The sequence below is a fragment of the Dryas octopetala genome, chromosome 5, assembly GCF_963921425.1.
Source record: "Dryas octopetala chromosome 5, drDryOcto1.1, whole genome shotgun sequence".
Lineage (NCBI taxonomy): Eukaryota > Viridiplantae > Streptophyta > Magnoliopsida > Rosales > Rosaceae > Dryas > Dryas octopetala.
Window position 1 is genome coordinate 20,088,013 of NC_141370.1, and position 23,115 is coordinate 20,111,127.

Consider the following 23,115-nt stretch of genomic DNA (forward strand, 5'->3'; position numbering starts at 1 on the left):
GGGCTTTTTTTTCTACATTTTTTGTTCCTTTTTTCCTTTTGCACAATATAAAAAACCCAAGCATTCAGATTCGATCTTTTCTGTTTCCTTTTTGATGTCGCGTACACAAAACGTGGCACCACCGAAGCTGTTTGCTAGAGTCCAAAGTCCAAAGAAAGAGCAAGGAAACTTAATTAGGTGAATAATCTGACTAGGAATCACATTAACGCCACACATCACAACTTGAAAGGCTCAAAGCTAATTAGCCTAACTCAGCATCTGCATCCGCCACCCATCAAAATCTCAACCTGATGAACCTAATCGCACATGAACTCACTCTCTCCCAACCATGCAAGCTTGTGAGTTGTGACTGATATGACTAACCAATGCCCATATTACCATGAAAAAAGAGAAAAAACCAGTGGCCAAAGGAATCAGCCAGCTGGCTCTGCCTAGCTATAGTTGGAGCTCTTGTGCCACTTAGCAGAGGACAAGTGTGCACCCCTCTGAGTCAGAAACCAACCCTGTTGTTCCCAAGTGGCAGAACCAAAGGGACGTGGCAGAACCCAAATAGCATCTAATCTTCATTGGGAATGGTACTACTGCTATACTGGCTAAAGGCCAAAAGCATATATATTTATTTCATAATAGCTTCGTTATTTTGTTAGGCCATGGAGTGTAGGCGTGGTTTGGCTGCATTCTGACGCATTTGGTCACATATATCGCCTATATATTCACCTTAAGTTAACCAACGCAGACACAAAGAATTGCATAAACTCCTCGCTAAAGCATCTAAAAGCAAGCAAACCCTTTCCAGGGAATCAATCTAAATTAAAAGCTTTTTAGATGCCAATAAACTTTACTTACCCACCTCTCCTATACACAGATACTTCCTCTTATTCCTATATAATTATGTGCCTTACACATTCTTTGCTTTTCAAGCTCTAGCTCTGCACCCGTTTCAGGCATACACAAATTAGAGATCACACAAATGTGTCACCCGGGTGTGCCTTTGGTTGGCCTTGGAGACTTGGCAGCACTGCACCGCAGGTGGTTTCTTCTGCAGGCGGCAGCGCCTGTGGTGGTTGAGACTCAAGTAGTGAACGTGCATGCACCAGCTACAGCCATAGGGGCTGGAGAGGCTGCTACAGGTGGCGCCGGTGGCGGCTCTGGAAGGCGGTGCTTGTGTTCGCCGACACGCCATCCGGGCTCATTCCGGTGCAGGCAGCATCATGGTCAGTATGTGTGGGGCGGTCGATCCAATTGTGGGAAACAGCTCCTTCAACTTAGTCAGAATTGAACTTACATACACCATGGTGAACAATTAGTCAGAATTTAATGAGTGTATGCAAATTAATGTAATGTACAAATTAAGTAAAACATAATATGGGTGTACGGTGTTCTTATAAATGAACCGTCTCTCTTGTTTCATTGAACTTATGCATGAATTAAAAGCAAATTGCCCTGTTGTATGCTCCGCGCATAACGTCTGATTCTTTTGAATTCGAATTCCAACTGTTTGTTATTTTCACGTTGGATTGGCGTGCTTCTCATGCATGTTCACGCGAATCATAGCCTTTTTTTTTGGATAGGAAATAATCTTGCATATCAAGATTTATTCATGGCGAAGCGTTACCTCAACATTTGAAGCTATAATTCAATCGAAATAAAAACACAAATCTTCATTCAAAGTGTTTACGAAAATGCTATTGACATGTGGAATTGTAACCAAAACACCAGAGATACAAATTTCAAACGAAATAAAATGTATATTCTGTAATTTGATTGTTAAATACAAGATAAATCCTCCTCATGAATTATGGTAATTCAGTTGTAGATCGCACAATGAAGCATATTGCTCACATTCTACATGCTGATAGTGATCAGATCGAACTTGAAAAGTATGCACAAGGACAAGGAATTGCTGAATGCTGGAAACTGTCGTTCACCTTTAGCACCCAAGTAGACACTCTACTACAGTCCATTGATTTCAACCGTTTCACTGCAAGATTTTAAGAAGACGATTTCACTGCTCACATTCTATAAATATACATAGAATGTTTCGATCTCTTAAGCACCAACAATATGCTAAGCCTCTTAACTTTGTAATACCATTAATCCCGTAATTGAAAATCTGTGCATTTGTGTATGTATATGGGTAAAGTAGTCTGACAGAAGGAGCTAAAATAAGACAACCTAATAAGGTATTCTTGAATCCTTAGATTTACAATTAAAACACTCCCATGGCTATGACTACCACTCCCACTTTAATCATGGCAGTAAAAACATATCTAATGATCCAAAATTACATCCGTATTTAACCCTTTACAAAAGCTGAATTGTGTGAATTAAACAAATTCTCAGCTGCGGGTTTCGTGCTCGTTTAGAGTGCAAATAACACTATACTCTTCCAGAGGGCTGCAAGAGTCAAGAGTACAAATGACACTCCTCTTGTTAAACAATATAAGCAACTTTAGCCACAACATGGTACAAGTCTATGAGTTGGGTCACTCATACTTCATTTACAGCACAAAATGTGAGATGATTCTGACCCACAAATATTTTTGCCATATTCGACATAAGAAAATTCATGTGAAGTACTGCACTTCCTTGTTGAAAAGAAGGTTGTACCTTAAGACCATATGCAAAGACACACCATTATAGGGAACTGGTGCAAACCCAGCTTCCCATGTATGAAACTACGCCTATCCATTAATTGGTTATAATCAAATAACCTAAACTGCATCTAGCATCAAGAATATATTTATAGTTACAGAGAAAGAAAATGTGAAAACTATACCAATCGGTCAGGACTGACTATAGAAGAGGAAAGAGCTTCCTTATGCAAGCAATTGACATAGAGAATGGTTATAAAGTAGAAATGAATATCTCATGCAAAGACTATAGAGATCTTTACAAAATTTGAGATTACAAACAAGAAAGAAAGAAAATCCTCACCTCAGTGTAGCAATCTTGATGAACAACTGTCTGGTTGTCTGTGTTTACATACACCTCACACGATGCTTTTGCCTGATGAACATTTGTGATCCAATTAGAAAATATTGCCAGATAGCAATATGAAAGGTCTAGAAACTAAGTATATAGTATGCATGATAGGGTGGTCAAATAGGAAGTGAATTACACCCTAATCACATGACCTCTTCAGTCATCTCACCCTTATTCTATAGCTAGCATTTCACATGTATCTTTTATAAAGTGATAAATCCATCAGCAGATAGCAATAGTTACTCTATCTGTTGTGTGCCCGTTGTTTGTACCAGTCTTTTTCCCCACGAATCAGGGTTCCCTTTGGATCAAAATCTTACATTCCAAGCAGCAGCAATATGTTCATATATGATAAATCGTATCAAAGAACATAAGGTTTTTCTTTTTTCTTTTCCAAGATGAAATAATTTTGGGTGTAAACAGTAGCCCTCTGCACCAATCATCAATCTATATATGACAAATTGATGGGCATCTTTCCTTTAAATTCACTTCCAAAATGAGTGATTAAATTACAAATACATTGCATATTTGTGCCAATGAACTACTACATGACATAAAGTTGAAGTCATAACACTGTGATCTTCAGAACAGCAAAGGTGGAACTAATCACCCAGCAGAGCAAACAAACACATTATGTGAAAGTTAATCTTAGCTAGACAAAACTCTTCTTACAGAACCAAACAAAAAGTTCACATCTTTGTTCCAAAATTTCAAAATTCTCATAATGTCCTATTCCTAAATAATGAAACACAATTGTTCAATTTATACATAATCACAAACAAAAATTTTCTTTTACCATTCAATCAAATATCAGATAAAACCAATTCCAAAGAAAAGCTTCTACATTGAATTATGAGCAGGTTTAGGTTTACCTTGATAGGAATTTTGAAGAAGAAAAGCCCTAGAACTCCTTCCACCTCCGTATTAGTATCAAAGGGTATTACACCCTTCGCCAAATCTTCAATCAAGTAAAACACGTCGTGGATGACCTCGAGCCCATCGAGCACGAGCGTGGCGTTCACGTACGACGACCCTCTGGCCCTCACGCGCCCTCCGGCGGAGCTCACAAACCCTAGCTCTCTCCCGCGGTACCCGACCGTGACGAGCAGCGAATCGTAGTTCAGAGAAAAGAAGTCGCGGTTTCGCACCCTGATGGTCAGAGAGAAGGAGAGGTCGAGAGTGGGTTTGAGAGACGAGTTGACTCGGATGTGGTTGAGTTTGAGCCGGACGAGTTGGAGGGTCGGGTCGGAGGGGAAGAGCAAGTAGACGGTGGCGGAGAGGAAGAGGAGGGAGGCGGCGATTGAGAGGTAGAGGCGGAGACTACGTCGTGTCCGGTAGGTGGGAGTGGGGTGGTAATGAGTTAAAACGACGACGTTTTGGTGGGGGTGGCTGGACGGGAGCGGCGCGTAGACTACGTACTCGCCCTTAGAACTCATGTTTGTTTTAGAACTTCGAACACGACACACGACTTCACAGAGTTTTTTAGCGCAAACGTTTAATTTTCCTACGTAATGTGACGCCGGGGCCCTCTGATTTCGTGGCACGATCTGAGTCGTTAAATTTTTATAAGGCCAGCGTAACAGCGTTGCTTCTTCCACTCCACGTTTGTAAATGCATAAATATTGTAAAATATTCCTTTTAGAGTGTAAGAGGTAAAATTAGGAGTCGAAATAGTATTGCCCTAAAATAAAAACCCTACCCCCAAATCTGACTCCCAAATCCTAAAACCGAAGGTTGTTGGTTGCTGGTTAGCGGGTGAGAGTTGAGAGAGGCGCGCAATAGCAATGGATAAAGGGGAAGCAGAGGGAGACATGCCTATTTTCAGGGACATAAGGCGCTATTACTGCGAGTACTGTGGCATCTGCAGGTCCAAAAAGAGTCTGATTGCTTCTCACATTCTCACCCACCACAAGGTTTCATCCCCTTCTTTTTAATTTTGATTTTGTATGGTCAAATTATGAGTTTCTATGAAGTGGGTCTTTCATTTTGAAAGATATGCTGATGTGGGTTTATTTGGTTGTCTTTTTAAACAAAATTTGAAGTTGGGTTGTCTTCAAATTGATTATGTTAATTTTTATTTATTTATTTGTTTGGTTATTTTTTTGTTGTAGGATGAGAGTGAACTGGCAAAGGCTGATGAAGATGGGGAAGTAGAAAGGGAAAAATCCAATACTTGCCAAGAGTGTGGTGCTACTTTCAAAAAGCCTGCACATCTCAAGCAACACATGCAAAGCCATTCCCTTGAGGTATTGTTTGTTATTGAATTTTTTATCGTCTATGGCTTTCACATGTTTCCATATTATGGGTCTTAGGATTTTCCGGTAATTGAATTGTCTAAGCTGAATCCAAACATTAAAAACATTAAATAAACAGATGAATTGTCTTTGTAGCCTGAGATTTATTCCATGTTGTAAACACTGGTTGATGTGTTTGATTATATGAAAATTTTGTAAGGAGAAGTCTGCAATTGATTTGTGAGTTGGCAGTGAAACCAGCGTCAGCTTGTATGATTCAAGTCGGATGATGTTGCTGCTGATTATGTGTATACGTAGCTTCCTTTACTTTTTGGATGAAGTTTCTGTAATGTCTGCATCGATTGAATAATAGAATTTTGCAGGAATCAACATTTTTAAGAACTATCATTTGGATAGCGTGAAGCATTGGATCCCACAAAAAGAACTCCAAAATGCGAGAGGTTTCTGACTTGAATGGACCAGTACCAGGTGGGAGACCTCCTGTGAAGCTCCATCAAGTGAGCCTCAATCACGTACTGAGGTTTGAATGCTTGTTCATGTGTGCTTGAAGTTATGGTTTTTTGTTCATGAATTTCTTTTGGCTTGTTCTTTACTTTTTAGATGAAGTTTCTGAATTGTTTGCATCAATTGAAGATAGAAATTTTGCAGGAATCAACATTTGAAAGAAGTATTTTTTGGGCAGCGTGAAGCATTGGATCCCACTCAAAGAACTCCAAAATGCGAGAGGGTTCTGACTTGAATGGACCAGTACCAGGTGGGAGACCTCCTGTGAAGCTCCATCAAGCGAGCCTCAATCACGTACTCCTCAGTTTGGGATTTGAATGCTTGGTTATATGTGTACTTTGAAATTATGGTTATTTGTTCATAAATTTATGTTATCTTATTCTTTACAGAGGCCATACATTTGTTCGGTAGATGATTGCCGTTCCAGCTACAGAAGAAAGGACCACTTGAATCGTCATCTTCTTCAGCACCAAGGGAAACTCTTCAAGTGTCCAATTGAGAACTGCAATCGTGAATTTGTTTTCCAAGGTAACATGAAGAGGCATATTAAAGAACTTCACAGTGAGGACTGCCCTTCAGCTAATGTTGGAGGTCAGAAGCAGCATGTGTGCCAGGAAATTGGTTGTGGAAAGGTGTTCAGATTTGCTTCGAAGCTGCGGAAGCATGAGGATTCTCATGGTAGCTTTTATTTTTTGAGTTCTTTCTCTCCCTTTTTTATGCTTTGTATCCTGATTTGATTGTTGTGTGTCTGTGTAGTGGATAATGTAGATTGACATATAGGATACACAATTTCCTCAAAGTGAGGAGATGTTCTGTTGCTATAATTCTTGGCAGTATGTGCAATTCAAACTCTAATAACATCCTTTATTTCTGCAGTTAAGCTGGATTCAGTGGAAGCGTTCTGCTCTGAACCAGGTTGTATGAAATATTTTTCTAATGAGCAATGCCTTAAGGCCCATATGCAGTCCTGCCACCAACATATAACCTGCGAGATATGTGGGACCAAGCAGCTGAAAAAGAACATCAAAAGGCATCTCCGCACGCATGAAGTGGGAGGTGCTTCAGTGGAGAGAATTAAATGCAATTATAAGGGTTGTCTTCACACATTTTCAACTGTGAGTTGCTGCTGACCTGACTTTGAATGGTTATGTTGTATCTATATGTTGAACCAGCAGATTTAATTATTTTGGTATGAAAAGAAGAGTATGTATCTTTGTGTTGCCATGGTTAGTTTTTTTATTGTTTCCTTTTTGGATCTTGGTTATACATTTGCAGATATCCAATCTCCGTCAACATGTGAAGGCTGTACACCTTGAACAGAAACCTTTTGTCTGTAGCTTTTCTGGTTGTGGAATGAGATTCGCATACAAGCATGTGAGAGATAACCATGAGAAGACTGGACTTCATGTCTATGAACATGTGAGTTTTGTGCTTGGATCATTCAAGATCCTCATATGCTGGATTGTTGCATGTTCTTTTGGATAAGCATATTTTCAGGAAATGTCACAATATGAATTCATATGTGTGACATCAATTGCTTTGAATTTCAGGGGGATTTTGAAGAGGCTGATGAGGAATTCCGGTCAAGGCCAAGGGGTGGGCGTAAGAGGAAATGCCCCCCCATAGACATGCTGGTACGGAAAAGGGTGGCTCCTCCAAATCAATTGGACCAGGAGTTTGAGTACCTCTCCGGACTGTTCTCGCAAGCGCTGGAGGACAACGAGCATTGATTGAGCCATCCCTTGTAGACTTGTAGTTAATGTGATTGGACATATTTTACCACATATGTATACCATCTTTTGATAATCTCCGGATCTGTTCTTCATCGAGCTCCGTCGTTATGATTCTTTACATAGTGCCTTGTATATGTTCTTGGTTCCTCGGAGTAGTATATAATATGAATATCAAGTTAAATTAGTTGCATGGTATTATTATGAGAGTCGAACCACAGCCTTTACTTGAAGAACAAATTTGTTCACGTCTTGCACAAACCTTAAGAACATCTTGTTTTGATGTTTAAGGATGACTTGGAATATGACAAGATTGTGGAATGAGTGCTTCTATTACCACTCATTTTGCTCATCGTACACCCTATCAGTAAAATTTTTAATTACAAATTTATCATTGCATAAAATTACCTAATGAAACAAAAACAAAAACAATTTTCTTCTTTCCATGGCCATCGCCCACTATGACTAAGAAAAAGAGATTTTTTTTTTGTTGGAATATTGGTGGGTGGTATACAAAGTTCAAGGAATGGGTGTATTTTCCTTGGATTGGTATGCAAATTTCAACGAATTCATGTAAATCCAAACAAGTTTGACATGAAAAGAATGTGACATATGTAAGAGATTTATGTATCATCACGTACGTAACTCATCCGATCGATCCGAAAATGGAATAAAACGACTAAAATCACAGGCCTTACAAAACTCATCCCAAACGTACATTCCAGTATGGTCCAGAGAAAAGAAGAAAAAGAAAAAGAAAAAAGAGGCAATAACCAACAATTTTATCCATAAAAATGATTATCTACAAGGAGTGGGTGCAAATTAATGTATAGCTAAGTCATCCATAACTTGAATCTTGAGGATGACAATCGATGGCTTAAATAACACTAATGACCGACTTAGCTATTAATTAAGATCGATTTTGATAAAAACTTAATTATTTGCTCTTCTGCATGGATATACGTCAGTCGATCATGTCTTAATAGGTGGATGCTGTACATAGATATACTGTGCAGAAAGAAGAGATCGAAGAACTGATAATATTTGATGGAATTGTAATACATTAATTCATGAGCCATGAGCTATAAAATATACTAAACTAAGCAAACAGAGAAAATCCCATTATACGTATTAGCTTAATTTATACAATTAATATACATATGTATATATAGAAAGGATGCAACACCAACTTTCTTGCAGACTTAAGTAGAGTCAAGTATTGATGTGGGGGAGAGAGAAGCCGGTGAGTTATTGGCAGGCATGGACTTTGATCGCTTCATCCAAAACGATGACCCGGAACGATGAAACCGGCACCGGAATGAGCCTTGATGGGTTGTTGGCGAGCACAAGCAATGCCCTTTTGGTGAGCTTGCTGCTGCTGCACCTTCTGTGCTGCCACTTTTTGGAGAGGTTGATACACTCATATTATTGCTACTACCGTGGGAGGCCATGTCTTGATGAATAGAGTAGTGATATATATTATCAACTAATTAATGAACAAACTCGATCTATTGGCAACTTATTTATTGGCAATGCTTGATGAATATATAAGGGACCAGGATTTAGGATTATATATATATGGAATAAGAAAAAAGATTTTATCCTCTCTCAAAGGGTGTGAGGTCAGAACAAGTAAGCCTATCAATTTCTGTGCCCTTTGATCGATTCAATGATTCCTCCCCTCTTTGTCTCTAGTGTAACCAACCATATGTAAAGCTAGCTAGCCTTGCTTGCTGCCTATGTGCATGTGAATGTGACCAAATATACAAGTATAGCCAGACATATAATTTGGGTTTTTTATTTTTATTTTGATTTGGGATTCCTAACATGGAAAAATTAATTCCGAATGAAGAAAGTTTGCTTGTTGATAGAAGTTGCAAGGAAGGTTCTCATTTTTTCAATCATTGTATGTAATACTTGTTAAATAATTATTATCTTATACGTAAAAAATATAAATAGAGGGAAACATATAGGTGCAATCTCACTCTACAAATCAATAAAGAATGAAATGTAGATTGGAGATTTCGAACTTAGGATCTCTTGTGACCGAAACTTTGATGATCATACTATATACTATATATGGTAATCAACAATATATATGCAGGATCTCAAAAATTTGAACTGCTAATTAAAGAATGAAGTAACAATTAATCAAGTCAACATGCAATAGGTTTGAGAGATTATAAATAAGACAACTGACCCGAGTGCACAGCCTCTGTATTACTATTAGGTGAATATATATGTAGTATGTATTGTACACGTAGTTGATTCTCCTTTCTACATCACCAGATTGTCCATATATATCAGCTCTAGGCCTTGAAGCACACAATTATCTTATACATAGTATTTCATTGATCACAATTTATCTGTCACATGTAGATCGAAGAGTACATATATGCTTATGGCAATCGACTAGTGACCACAGTCACGTGTGTGTACCAGTCTTATGTATGTGTAGAAAGGGAAAATGTTTTGGAATTAATCAAATTCTCAGTTTCTTGCTTCGATCGTTTGCAGCCATATATGTGAATATTCTGCATTTGTTTTCCAAAAAAGAAAAAGAACATTAAATTATTGCTAAACTTGAAAAAGAACTTCCAGAGAAGCTCTAATTTTGTTTCTTAAAAAAGGGCTTATGCTGGAAGTTGTTATCCAACTTATCCTCTTTGATTTTTATGTTTTTTTTATATGAGTAATGTAAACTATATAATTTTAACTCAACAACAAATTACAAACATCAAAGTTTCTCTAGCTCACTATTACTCCATAATTAAATTTGTTTTAATAATTAGAGAATGCTGGGCAGCTGGGGCATAAAACGTGGGACGAGGATACTGATCAATTAACAAACGTGGGCATAAAGCAAAGAATGCCTGTTAATATATAATAGTTTGCTTAATGGATGATGTGCACACAATTTTCTTCTTTAAATTAAGAAACCATTTTTCAATTTGTAGGCTGCCGCATAATTAAAACAATTTAACACCATGAGTTACAAGCTTATCCATTTGTATATAAAACACCTCTCGTAGCCAAATAAATATAAAATGATCCAACTCGATCCAACCTTATTAATTAATTAATATTCGAAAATTGGGGTGGTAGCATGCACCTTCCTTAAGACATCCTATCTCAAGAGTTTGGTACGTTTTCGTTAAATTATGTGACAACTTCTTAAGATAACACATTAAATTATGCAAAGTCAGCTGGCAAATTGAGATTTTCTTTGACATTTCAGCCTTAATTTGCTTTGCAATTAACCCGCTTTTTTGGACTTGATGATATTTTCTCTCTAAGCAAAATAAAGTAAGAGCAAATGCAATAGGGGTATCCACCTCTCACAATTGGTCCTATATATTATGTCCTATTCAAGAGTTAGTGTGGATTTAGAGATCATGTGTTCAAACCCTATATAAAAAAAAATTAAAAAAAAAATTAAAAACCCTCTAAACAATCAAGACTAAATGCAATTAATACTATATAAACGGCATGTCGTACGGGTTTAAAAAAGTGCGACAATATTGATGACTCCTTCGTGACGCAGATTTGATCTAGAAACGACCAACAAGGGAAAAGGAAAAAAATAGGCAGCTAGCAATCAACTTAACAGTCAACCAACAAACTACCAGTCAGTTTGAAATGCTATCGCCAATCCAATTTTACTTTTTCCAGGATATATATATTCCCCTGGTGTCAAAGGCCAATCAAGTGATCCAACGTTCCCTGGAAACAGCAAAACGGGTACGTCAATAGCAATTACCGTGTATATCTTTTGTCTCTCTCTCTCTCTCTCTCTCGCTCTCTCTCATTCGTGCCTTTGCTGGGTTTTCACTTTCAAACTGATAAGTCTCTCTTCCTTGCTTGCTTGCTGTGTTTTGGAGAAATTTGGAGTCAGCGATCGATCTTATGGCGAGAACAGGCAATAAGAATATACAAGCCAAGCTGGTGGGTATGTCTTCCTTTTTTTATTTTATCTTTCATTCACTAATCAACTTGTATGCATGAAAATGGGCTATTAATTATTGATTGGTAGTTTGTTTATATATCTGTGTCTGTGTGTGAGATGTTTGTGGTATATATAATTTGGCGAAATTATTTGAGTTTTTTGAGGATCATAGATCACTTCAAAGATGGGTTGCTTTGTGGAGTGAAAATTCATTTGTGTAAACTTCTTGTTTCTTTTATAATGCTTTTCTGATTGTAATTAATTTGATGAGCATGCATGATAGTATGATACTATCTGTGTTTCAAATTTTCAATTACCTCTTTGATTACTATATATGAAATCAGAATTTGCTCTATGCCCCCATAAATTAGTTTCTTTTTTGAACAACTCTTAGGCTTAGATTGTTACATTTTGTCATTAACAATTTCATATTGAAAATCAGCAAGAAGAGTACAGAGCTACAGATACATCTTGACTAATTAACTTTATTATGATTTTCACAGGTACTTCTTGGGGACATGGGGACTGGGAAAACAAGTTTGGTATTGAGATTTGTCACTGGAAAATTTTTGGAATACCAGGTTTACTTTAAATAGAATCTTTTCTTTCATATATTAATTGTTCACTCCCTAGCTATTTTTCTCCATCACTAGCATTAATAATAGCATAGTTCATGGACTCTAACATGAGTGTATAAGCTGCAGGAATCAACAATAGGAGCAGCTTTCTTCACTCAGGTCTTGTCAATTAATGAAGCTACTATAAAATTTGATATATGGGACACAGCAGGTCAGGAACGTTACCATAGCTTGGCTCCTATGTACTACCGCGGTGCTGCTGCAGCTGTTGTGGTGTATGATATCACAAGCATGGTAATTAACTATCCAACAAGGTTCTGATCCTTTGTTTGTTGCTAGCCTTTCACATGTTCATGTTTGTCACAGAATGCCTTGAACGATGGCGTTATTGATGTAGCAAGTGCATTCTTTTACTGCCAATGAGCTTGAATTTTATTATAATGGTTTGTACTCATGCCTTTCAATGCTGCCATTAGGTTTAAGAACTATGCATAATATTCTACATGAAGTTTTCACTTTCATTCTTCCTGAAGCAGAGATATGGACATCTCTAATGTTATAAGTTTTAAACTTCAGAATGTGGGTAATATGTTTACATTGGTACACTAGTCAATTTAGCTGTCAGATGATGATGATATGTTGAAGCTTTCTCTCCCAATTTTCCAATTAACTTATGTTATGTTGATTGTAATCCTTGGAATTTATATGTCAAATGATTTAAGAACACTTAATTGATGATCCCTTTGATGTGCACTATGACCATGCACCTTTTAAGTATGACAGGTTCAATGTGTGGTGTTTTGGCTGCAGGATTCATTTGTGCGAGCCAAAAAGTGGGTTCAAGAATTGCAAAGACAAGGTACATGACAGTTTATACTTTTGAAAAGATCGGAGTCTGGCCAGTTTCCGGATTCATGTGAAGTTCAATTTTTTGCAAGCCAACTTAATTTATTTAACATCTTATTTTTGTTATCAGCAAATCCAACTTTAATAATGTTCTTGGCGGGTAACAAGGCTGACTTGGAAGACAAGAGAAAAGTGGGGTCTGAGGTACTCAATCTTCACCGTCCAATATTCTTCCTTTTTTCTTTTGTCAATTTTATTCATACAAGTATAGTCAAAAGGCATGATTTGATAGGAACAGAAGATGTGAAATGTGCAAATATATTTGTTGATTCTTCAATGGGAAATACTGTTACTGAAGCAACTCAACCTTTGAAATTTTGTTGCAGGAAGGTGAGCAATATGCTAAAGAAAATGGCCTGGTCTTTCTAGAAACATCTGCAAAAACTGCTCAGAATGTCAATGAGCTCTTTTATGAAATAGGTACATACATCACCCTTTTTTATATTTTCAGATGAAAGGCCAGTCTGATACCCATTGAACATGTAAGGACAATCTATCATATTCATCATATATGTTAAAAAATTGGTGAAGCCAAAAGCCCTGCCTCACCTTGGACTCCAAAAGAATATGTTGGTTTATTGCTGCAAATTGGTGAAGTCCCAGATCTTCTTTACTATGCTAATGAAAGCAAGTCCTTTTGCAGCAAAAAGATTGGCTAAAGCTCTCCCTTCCCGCCCAACTGGGATAAAATTGCATGGCAGATCACAAGAAAGCAGCAGGAGAATGTTTTGTTGCTCTGGATGATGCATGCCCTCACTATTCTATTGCACGGTATGCAATTTTCTTCTGTGCACCAAATTTTTGTCATTTCAAGTGTTCCAGAACCAACACATAATTGTATGATTACAGGTTATCAATTTCAAGGACATGCATGATTCAACAAGATGGAAAACTAAGTGTGGTTTATGATCATCAACGATGAAGACCCATCTGCGGGCTTTGCAAATGTGTTACAAATATTTATTTCTTTATGTACATTTATAAGATCTCATTACTGTTTACAAATGCTCAAGTGAAGTTCATTGATGTGCAAGAATGATTGCGGAACATAACACTGAGAAGCAAATGTTGCACATGAAACGTGTCATCCCCAGTGAAAGAACCTAATCTTTGATTAGTGAATTTGTTATGCAGACCTTCGTGCAATTAGAGTTCTGATATTATGTTAAACAATCATTGCATCCTAGACGTTTAAGCGATTAGAAATAAGCCAGCCAATGAAACATATCAAGCTAACATAATTCCCCCAGTAACACCATTTGGGACTCTCCCAAGTCCTAATTGTTTTGTTACTTGCAGCAAAACATTTACATGGTTCTGATAGGTTTGTTGGTTTTATACACCATAAATATCGCATAAGATTCTCTATTGTTCATCAGTACCATGCTGGCAGGCACAACGTAGTTGTCATCCGACAAAGGTTATCACATTTCCTGCACTTACCAGATGATTATGGACGAAACAGCAAACACTGGTCATATTTTTGGTTGTACTACTACTTCCGTGGTTGGTCAATGCTTCTCAACTTTTTCCCCTTAAATTAGAGAACCTTTGGTGGCCCTATAATTTAGTACCCCGCAAGTAGCTGTTAAGGCATGTTAATATTGTACCCAGTAAGTAGCTGTTAAGGCATGTTAATATTGTACCCTGTAAGTAGCTGTTTGGGACCTCAATGGCATCCAATGGCAAGAGAAGTGAGCCAAAAAAGAAATTCAAGGTTTCATCAAGTGATCTAGTGAAAAAATCCAAATTTTAAGGTGCCTGAAAAACGCAAGCGTTCAACTATAGTCACAAAATTTAGATCCTTTGTGATTCTTCATCCCACATTCATCAGTAGTTGAGCACCGTTAATTGCTGGTTTCTACAATGTAGAATTAATTACAATCAATGATAGTCACTCATGTGCAGATAACTCACTTTTTCCAAGTTCTTAATCCAGAAATATGGGCACTCCCCATCAGAATTAATAAATTGAGTGCCCACTCCTAGTTGATTAAAGATTACTACGTAAACTCGTAAATCCCCTTAATTCACCAGACAAGTAGTTGAACAAATCAGTCGTATGGACCCAAAATCCCAAATGACTTTGCACTCAGATTGTGCCTCATTTCTCAAGTCCTTGGAGGGATAAACACCCTTATGCCACATTTCCTATTCAATTACACTAATAGCTATTAAATGCAGTCAGTTCAGAAATGAAGCTTCTTGCCTAATGGAGCTCATGGAAACCAAGAGGGTCTCGTCCTTATCAAAGTGGACAGAGACCTCGCAGGGCCAGAGCAGCTGACAGTTATTTGTTTATTTTAGGCTTCAAATGCATAGAAATTAGAACTCGAGGTCCCTCAAAAACAGAGAGATTATTTTTCTTAAATTTTTTCCCTTTTGTTTTTTTGTTCTATTTTTGTCTGTTGCCCTTTAGTCCACCCTTCACAGTTCACGTGCATCACCATCCATTCTCACAATCCCAAAACAAAAAACAAAGGCTCATATGTACTCTACTGCTAGAAAGAAAATGGGATTGGACTTCTTCCCAAAAACAATTTACAAAACTCAAAAGCAAGTGAAAACAAGAAAGCAAGTCTGTCTGCATGGTTGAGAAGGAAAGAAAGAGTTAGAAGCTCAGTTTGCATCAAGGGATGGGCGTGGCTTGGGTAGACGAGCCATGGCCACGCTTGAAGTGAAAAGTTGATCTGGGCGCACTGACTTTCCAGCTAATTTAACCATTTCCATTACACATTTCACAAAACACCCACCTCATAAATATAATTAAAAAGAAAAAGAAAAAGACTAATGCTCTAAACTGTCTGATTATGGCATGGAAAATCACCAAGAAGGAGAAGTACAAGGAGAACCTGATGATGAGGATGAGAGACCATTGTTCGTATTGGAATCACTACCTGACGTGCCCAAAGACCTGGCATCTCTAAGAGAAACTGAGCAAGCCTCTGCTGGTAACTTCTTCATTGGGGTTAAAGGAGGTGTGGTTGGGCTTGAGGGCCCAGATGGGGTTGGTTGGGCAACCTCATCCTCTCCAGAACTAGAAGAACCCCCCATTTCCAATCTTGAAGGTGATGTGTCTGGGGTTTCAAAGGGAGTGTTTTCCCCACTAGGCCTCCTTGCTTCATTGTCATAAAAGGGGTTGGAAATGTACACAAAATGTTCTGCACCACCACCACCACCACCAGCAGCAGCTTTGTCTTTACAAACACCAGTGCTACTAACACCACCTTGAATTGTGTCTTCAGCTTTGTCTTCTTGGGTTGGCTGTGGTGAGGTTACAAAGGAAATTGATGGGGATGGACTAGATATTACCCCAATCAGACAGGGGGTTGTGCTTGATATTTCTTGGTTTGGGATGTCAAAGACTTGGTGAAGCTGAGAATGTAGTTGCTTCTTTGTTTCTACATTGTCTTCTTTGCAAGAAACTGATGGGAAAAGGAAGCTTCTTGGAGCACGAAGAACCCCCAAAAAGCTGCCAAGAGAAGGACCTCCTGGGTGATGGTCTTGAGGTTGTGAGGAGGGCTGAGAAGAGGTTGTGGTGGCTGCAGTGCCAGTGGCCCTAGTGGTGGTGGAGGTGGTGGTGGAGCTGCTGTTGGTTCTGAGCTGACGCCGGCGAAGTAGGAGTGAGCAGTAGAGCTCAGTTAGCAGCACCAAGATTAAGCCTAACACTATGGCAAGGCTCACCACCATTACCAGTGTCGCACCCATTATCACCTTGGATGAGCCCTTCATCTCTTTCTCTTCTCTCTGTTTCTCTCTGTTTCTCTTGGGCTGTGGAATGTGAGGCAGTAAAAGAGTCTTATATTGGAGGCAGAGAAGCTTTTTTTTTGGCGGGAAACAGTACTATACCTTTGACAAGGAGAGGACATGGGACATGGGATGCGAATCTAGAAAGGGCAATAGGACCTGGGGAATGTGAAGGCTTTCGCTTCGTTCTGAGCTGGTGCTTGGTGGGGCATTTTTCTCACAATCGAGGTCATATTAGTCATTATCCAGTAATAACCTATAGTTTTGCAACATCATCAATTCATCACTATCACAATCTCTGATACCAAACAGACAGTTACGCTCAAGTCCTATGTTCTGGTCTACAGGTGAAAATTGAAATTACCATTCCAAAACTTGTTTTTTTGGCTGGTCTAAAATTTTTAACTCTGACGGAAAGTCCTTAAATAAGGACAAGCGAAACAGTAAATAATCACTATGAAAGATCGACGATTTATTTATGATAGTAGATATATATGATACAACAAACTTTCCCAATCTCAACTTCCTCTCAAATTCTCAACCAATTCAAACTCTAACCAAACACTGTTACAACTTTTACAATGAAAAGTAAAATCATTGGGAATTCAGTATATAGTCACACGACTCACACATCAGTCAGGACAATGATAACCATACATAACAAAACTAACCATGGTTGTCAATCATAGTTGTAAAATTTAGATCTTGATTGTTGGGTTGGACTTAGCAGAGAAGAATCCATGTGGCCCAAACATAACTATTTAATTCTCACTAATACTTCAAAATATTTTCTAAATAATTTAAATAGTGTCTCAAGTTCCAACTCAAAAAAAAAAAGTCTTAAGTTTAAAAACCATTATTAAAATAAAAAAAAAGTATGCAATTGTCAAGTCTTTTATTGTCTGAATGAAATTTTCAAGTTGTGTAAATATACATTATATACAATATATATATTAAATCTCATATAATTAGTATGAATGATATAACACATTCAAATAATGGCACTATACCCCAAAATATATCCACAAGAGTTTTTTTTTTTTTAATTGGAGGGATCGAACTTTGGTGCATTGTGAGTAAATTTATGACTCTTCCAATATATTTATAAGAATTTTGTGAATTCATCTAGATATCTACAATTAGAGTATTTATTATAAGCATATTAAAAAAAAAAAATTTTGGATATTAGTTTTTACACATTTGTTGCCTATTCATCATCATCAATTGTCTTTTACTCTTTAATATTATCTTTGTGTAATACCAATTCTTAAATATTGATTTTCTTTCTTGATTTAATTGTGTACTTGATTATTTTTCTAACTAATCTTTAATAGTTGATGAGCTAATTATATTACATTAGCATTTAGGTTAAGAGGGTTTTTAACTAAGAAATTGGGCTTTTGAAGAGGTCTGGCTCTTAAAACAAAAGAAATTATAAAAATAAATCACCAATGGTTGCCATTTTTTGCAAGTGTAAATGTGGGAAAAAGAAACTACATAAAAAATTTGAGTTCAAATAAACTCACTCTCAATAGAAAAAAAGAAAAAGAAGAAAAGAAGTAATATTAATCAATTAAATAAAAATAAAAAAACGCATATTACTCTTAACTATAAGATCAAGTATCCAAATGATACAAGTGACATGCTCTAACACTTTGGTATTCGACAACTTATATTGATATACTTTTGTTTTCAAAAGTTTGCCGGGTCATGGCCCCCTCTTAGTCTTAGTAGTCCCTTCTATGTTCCACCCCTGGATGGACCTATCCCTTTTACCTCCCTCTTAGGGCTGCAAACCGGGCAGCCAAATCATCGTAGTCCGGCAACTTGGGATGCACATGGCGAGCTGGGTTGGACCCATCTAACTGAAAGGAAGCCGCCCGAGCAAATAGTTTGATTGCCTCTGATGGACCTGTATGCTCATGAGGAAGGGAAGCTGATCTTACTGGAGCAGGAACCATTTCTGACTCGTCACCAGGCTCATCTCTGCTATTATGTTCACGATGTGCATGATGACTTTTTGACTTTCTTCTTGACTTTCCTGGTTCGTAGTTAGATGGCTTTTTACTGTAATGAATCAGCAGTTCGTCAATTCTTCTTTCTTCTTCATCATTCTTATAGTGCTCATCATCAAACAACAGTTGTAGGCCTTTTCTTGACTCATCCCTTCTCCTGCTTCTTGATCTTCTCGTTGCAACTCCTGTATCTTCACTATTGCCAGCATCGTTGTGAGAGGAGCGCGATCTTGAGTGTCTCCTCCTACTTGATCTTGGTTTTGGTATCTGGTTGCTAGATGCATCGTCCCCATGAACGCGATCCTTCTCATGATCATGACCATTAGCTTTTGCAATAGCACGCCTCTCATAGTCATGACCAGATCCTAGTTGTACTCCATTCAACATATTGTCAGCAAAGGCTATGTTATATGCTACAGGATCCTTAGTCTTACCATCTCTGTCAAACCTATCATGTAAAGAACCTAAATTGGCTTCATCTTTTTTGTCTTTTGCTTTGACATTGGATTTCACGTATGGAGGAGGAAGGCCATAATTGTAGATTGGCTTCAATTTAGGCGTTTCTTCTTCTTTGCTCGCTAGTTTTGCATCATTGTGTTGACCGTCATAATTGTCACCAGCAAATGAGCCTTTACCATTGCTTTTCACATGTGGTCCAGCAACATTAGGCTTTACATGAGGTAAAGTGTCGTGGCAGTCTCTTTTAGGAACACTGTTCTCCATACCATGATGCCTTTCCAGTCCTTTTCCCTGAGATGAACTGCCCAATCTAACTGGCTTCGAACCAGCATCCTCCTTTCCATTCCATGCTTCATGTTTGTGAGCAACAAATTCTTGCCTTTCGTGGAACAAAATGTCACCGCCATTGAGAGACTTGTATTCTTTTCCAAAGGGTCTATGCCTTGTCTGATAATTGTGCTCATCCTTTCTCAAGACAGTACCCTCCTTGTCATCGTGTAATTTGTGCACGCCATTAAGATCGAGCCTCCTTTCTGTAGACAGAAGATCAGGCTTATCTCCTTTTGGGACTGCACATTTCCCATTAGACAATTTCCCTTTATCATCAGTAGCATGGAAAGACCCATAAGTTTTTGGCTGGCCCTGCAAGACCCCAATTTGCAACTGACTGTAAATTCGAAAAAGCAATGGTTTTGACTAAATAAAAAATGCTCTAAAACTTTTTAAGTCCCAGGGGTTTTATTTCTATCTGATACAGGTGTAATTACAACAACACAGTAGGACATACCTGTGCAAGCGCAGTAGGTTTGGACATCCTCTGTTCAAAGGCCTTGGAGTCCCACTTTATTGAAAATTCTAATGCAATGTCTTTCATTAGCTGAACCTTATTCTCCAATGTAGCAGGCTTTGAAGCTAAATTCTCAACAAACTATCAATTAGCAATTCAATTGGTCAGTCTTAAAGCAGTTGTGGATTCATGAAGTTCTACTAAGAGCAGATTCATAGAGAATTACCTTCTGATTCACAAAATATACCACAGAATTCTCGTATCTCTCATTAAATAGTTGCCTAAGGTCACGCAACTCTGGTAAGTCAGAGAATCTTGCTGCAGCACACATGAGCGATGACACAGCTTCCCTGCATTCCTCAGGGCATTCCCTACATTGAAAATAATGTGGAAAAGGAAACATTATATTGAGTTTAATTTTATCATTTTTTAACTAATGCATGAAGAAAAGTTTAAGAAAATGCCTTTAGCAGGAATTCAAACCATCTAGTTGGATGACCTCTTAATGAATAATATCACAGAATTCTATTAGGTTAGCAGACATAATGGAACAATTCCATAGAATTAGCTAACAATTTCAATCTTTCATGATGTGGATATCTAAGGTAGAACCTAATAAAAGTTGTATCCAGTGAATGTTTGCAATTCACATTACAATATGTCCACACATGGATGGTGTTATAACAGATGTGTACTCAAATCAACATCTTTCCCAACTGATATTACTGTAATGGCCAACAATATTCACCTCATTTGATGTTTCATTTCTAATCAATCGGGGCAACATATCTTACCAAGCTGCTCAGCACTTTAATGTGGTGTGACTAAGAATTAGCAATCTCTGAACCCAAAATTAATTATGCCAATGCAAAATGTATAGTTACTGCATCTTCCAGTCTTCTGTTCTTTCTCCTTTAGAGATTAACATTTTTAAGGACATATGTGAATGTTTGTCCATAGCATAATATACAACTATTAACATTTTGGCATATAGTGTTGCAATCTAATATCAAAAGACCAGTTGCTTATTAATAGACAAACAAAAATTCAGGTACTTGGTATTGGCAGCAAAAACCTCTAGATGAGCACACCAACTCAAACGCCTACCTTTGTTTTTGCATGACTGAAAGGTGATTCAACACCAAATCACAGCATCGCTCAACAAAATCATAACACGACGAAACTATCACCTCCGCCGTAAGTCCATCAGCCTGTATTAACCAAATATAGCACTCTTCTTTTTAGGTGTACAGGATAGACAGAACAAAACAAATTCACATCACCAACATTTTTTCCGTTTGGTTTCCGAGAAATGAAAAGCAAAAGCGGAAAAAGTTAATTTCTCGGCAACCAAACAGATTACAGGAAATTCAAAATTGCACATCAATGAAATTAGTGAAAAAAAAAAAAACAGAGTAATCACCCTTCCGAAAGCATTAATATCAAGGCCATTGGCCAGTAGATCAGCGATATCTTTCTTCAAAAACTTCTGCGTGGCGTTCCTCTTCCTCCGTATCACATCGATCCGAGTTTTCGTCAATTTAATCAACGATTTACTGCCAAAAGCAAAGACATGCAGAACATATAATATATACTTATATAAACACACCTATAGATGCATAGAGATATAAGTATATATAGAAAGAGAGTGAGATCTGAGAGCAAACCATTTAGAGGCAAATCCACGGCCAAGCAGTCCGTCCAACATTTTTCAATCTCTTTCTCCGACTCGGTGAACGATTCGACTCAGCGACTCAGACTGAAATAGCAAGCGAAGCTGGCATTGAAAGAGAGCTTCAACAACAAGAACAAGCAGAAGAGAGAAATAAGAAAATCACACCAAAAATGATAAAACTCTCTGTTGCTGAATGCTGAAGCCGCTTGAGTCCGTCTCAGACACTTTTGAAACTCACTTGGCCACTAAACTGATGGGACAGAGAAAACTTTGCTGACCATAATCTCCTTCCCCTTTTACTTCTCCATGACGAGGTTGACGCCGGTAACGATCGGTCATTATAACGTTACAGAGGGCATTTTGGGGAAAACGATAAATTTTGTTGGGTGCGGCGGGTGAGTCGGCAGATATGAGAGGGGTCGGGAGATCGTGGCCGTTGGATGCGAATACTTTTTGGGAGTAGTGGAGGTTGGGGCGGGTCAAGTAAGTCAAGGTGGGTAAAGACGTTGATGGAATATGCTGAGCTGGACCCAGATATGCTGGTGATCATCAATTGCTTTGGCTTGGGACAAAATTAGTATTAATTTATTATTATTGTTATTATATTTATTTTCATAAAGATTAATTTATTGTATATTGCTTTCGTTCACAATAATAAAACCGAGTGGAATTATTGTTTTTGGTGGAGACAAAATAGACAGGGTCCAGAGTCGTTGAATCAGTGGTGATAAAATATAACCGCCATTTCAACCGTATTTATCAGAATTTGGTCACACAAAAAAATGTTCATAAAATGGCACACAGGTATAAGGTATTCTCAATTCTGTTTTAAAAATTGTTCATAATGATCTTTACAAAATTCTTGATAAAAAAATAATCTTTACTGAATTCTAATTTAAAATCAATATGGTTAGGGTTCAATTGATCATAATAATAATTATAGCATGTGACATTTAATTCATCAATTAATAATTGATCATAATAATTATTATATTAATTTAAAATCAATATGTTGAACTTTGAAGTGCTTGTTGCAAGAGTATAATCTCAAGTAACTCATATGTCTTTTTAGGACGTTTTCTAATGCTGAGATGAGTGATAACACATGAGAAATTGATTGGTGATATGTGATCATACATATTGATCGACAATCAAATATAAGTCGATTGGCATTCACATTTCGCATTTAATTTGCAAATTCATCCATATGTACTTTATATTAGAGAAAAATTCATCTCTTTTTATTGCTTAAAGCATAAATAAAAAAAATTCAGAGCATGTGGCAAGGTTATTTTAATATGGTTTAATCTCAAGCAAATCCATCTGCAAAGTCAGAAAGAAAGAGAGCACTGTCACATTCCACAACTGCATATGGATTAGGCTTATTACTTGCTTTGCATCAGCAGCCCACTATGGATTAGATTCGGCATTCAATTAGCCTCATGATTAAGAAAGGAAAATGCCCATATATAATATAACACCCTTTTAAATTAAGCAACCCATGTTACTTTGATTGACATAAAGGGCA

At 37.6% G+C, this 23,115-nt stretch overlaps 5 protein-coding genes across 10 annotated transcripts; 2 read left to right on the plus strand and 3 right to left on the minus strand.

The window, feature by feature from the left end:
- Positions 1 to 1,642: 1,642 nt before the first annotated feature.
- Positions 1,643 to 4,454, minus strand: LOC147285468 (Late embryogenesis abundant (LEA) hydroxyproline-rich glycoprotein family). Its single transcript, XM_086244124.1, has 3 exons — positions 3,858 to 4,454; positions 2,938 to 3,009; positions 1,643 to 1,981 (listed from the first exon to the last, which is right to left on the minus strand). Exons 1-3 carry the CDS (start codon positions 4,419 to 4,421, stop codon positions 1,979 to 1,981), a joined length of 639 nt encoding a protein of 212 aa, XP_086100250.1. The 5' UTR covers positions 4,422 to 4,454; the 3' UTR covers positions 1,643 to 1,978.
- A 190-nt stretch (positions 4,455 to 4,644) lies between these two features.
- Positions 4,645 to 7,667, plus strand: LOC147285469 (transcription factor IIIA-like). Of its 6 annotated transcripts, none has more exons than XM_086244118.1 (6): positions 4,645 to 4,898; positions 5,097 to 5,231; positions 6,134 to 6,422; positions 6,621 to 6,859; positions 7,020 to 7,163; positions 7,295 to 7,667. In XM_086244118.1, the coding sequence occupies exons 1-6, from the start codon at positions 4,770 to 4,772 to the stop codon at positions 7,472 to 7,474; spliced, it is 1,116 nt and encodes a 371-aa protein (XP_086100244.1). In that variant the 5' UTR covers positions 4,645 to 4,769; the 3' UTR covers positions 7,475 to 7,667. The 6 variants fall into 6 exon arrangements, with proteins under 6 accessions (XP_086100244.1, XP_086100249.1, XP_086100248.1 ...); XM_086244123.1 differs by lacking the exon at positions 4,645 to 4,898 and adding an exon at positions 5,889 to 6,038 and having other exon boundaries at positions 5,099 to 5,231; XM_086244122.1 differs by lacking the exons at positions 4,645 to 4,898; positions 5,097 to 5,231 and adding exons at positions 5,619 to 5,760; positions 5,878 to 6,038.
- Positions 7,668 to 11,264: 3,597 nt separating this feature from the next.
- On the plus strand, positions 11,265 to 14,037 carry LOC147285470 (ras-related protein RHN1-like). Its single transcript, XM_086243294.1, has 8 exons — positions 11,265 to 11,419; positions 11,924 to 12,001; positions 12,125 to 12,292; positions 12,809 to 12,857; positions 12,975 to 13,048; positions 13,231 to 13,324; positions 13,548 to 13,675; positions 13,754 to 14,037. The coding sequence occupies exons 1-7, from the start codon at positions 11,381 to 11,383 to the stop codon at positions 13,646 to 13,648; spliced, it is 603 nt and encodes a 200-aa protein (XP_086099420.1). The 5' UTR covers positions 11,265 to 11,380; the 3' UTR covers positions 13,649 to 13,675; positions 13,754 to 14,037.
- Positions 14,038 to 15,727: 1,690 nt separating this feature from the next.
- Positions 15,728 to 16,636, minus strand: LOC147285471 (uncharacterized). The gene has a single exon (XM_086245388.1). It carries the CDS (start codon positions 16,634 to 16,636, stop codon positions 15,728 to 15,730), a length of 909 nt encoding a protein of 302 aa, XP_086101514.1.
- A 1,566-nt stretch (positions 16,637 to 18,202) lies between these two features.
- LOC147285472 (Regulator of Vps4 activity in the MVB pathway protein) lies at positions 18,203 to 21,837 on the minus strand. Its single transcript, XM_086244417.1, has 7 exons — positions 21,753 to 21,837; positions 21,580 to 21,671; positions 21,336 to 21,468; positions 21,020 to 21,123; positions 20,139 to 20,283; positions 19,913 to 20,053; positions 18,203 to 19,767 (listed from the first exon to the last, which is right to left on the minus strand). The coding sequence occupies exons 2-7, from the start codon at positions 21,618 to 21,620 to the stop codon at positions 18,424 to 18,426; spliced, it is 1,908 nt and encodes a 635-aa protein (XP_086100543.1). The 5' UTR covers positions 21,621 to 21,671; positions 21,753 to 21,837; the 3' UTR covers positions 18,203 to 18,423.
- Positions 21,838 to 23,115: the final 1,278 nt, after the last annotated feature.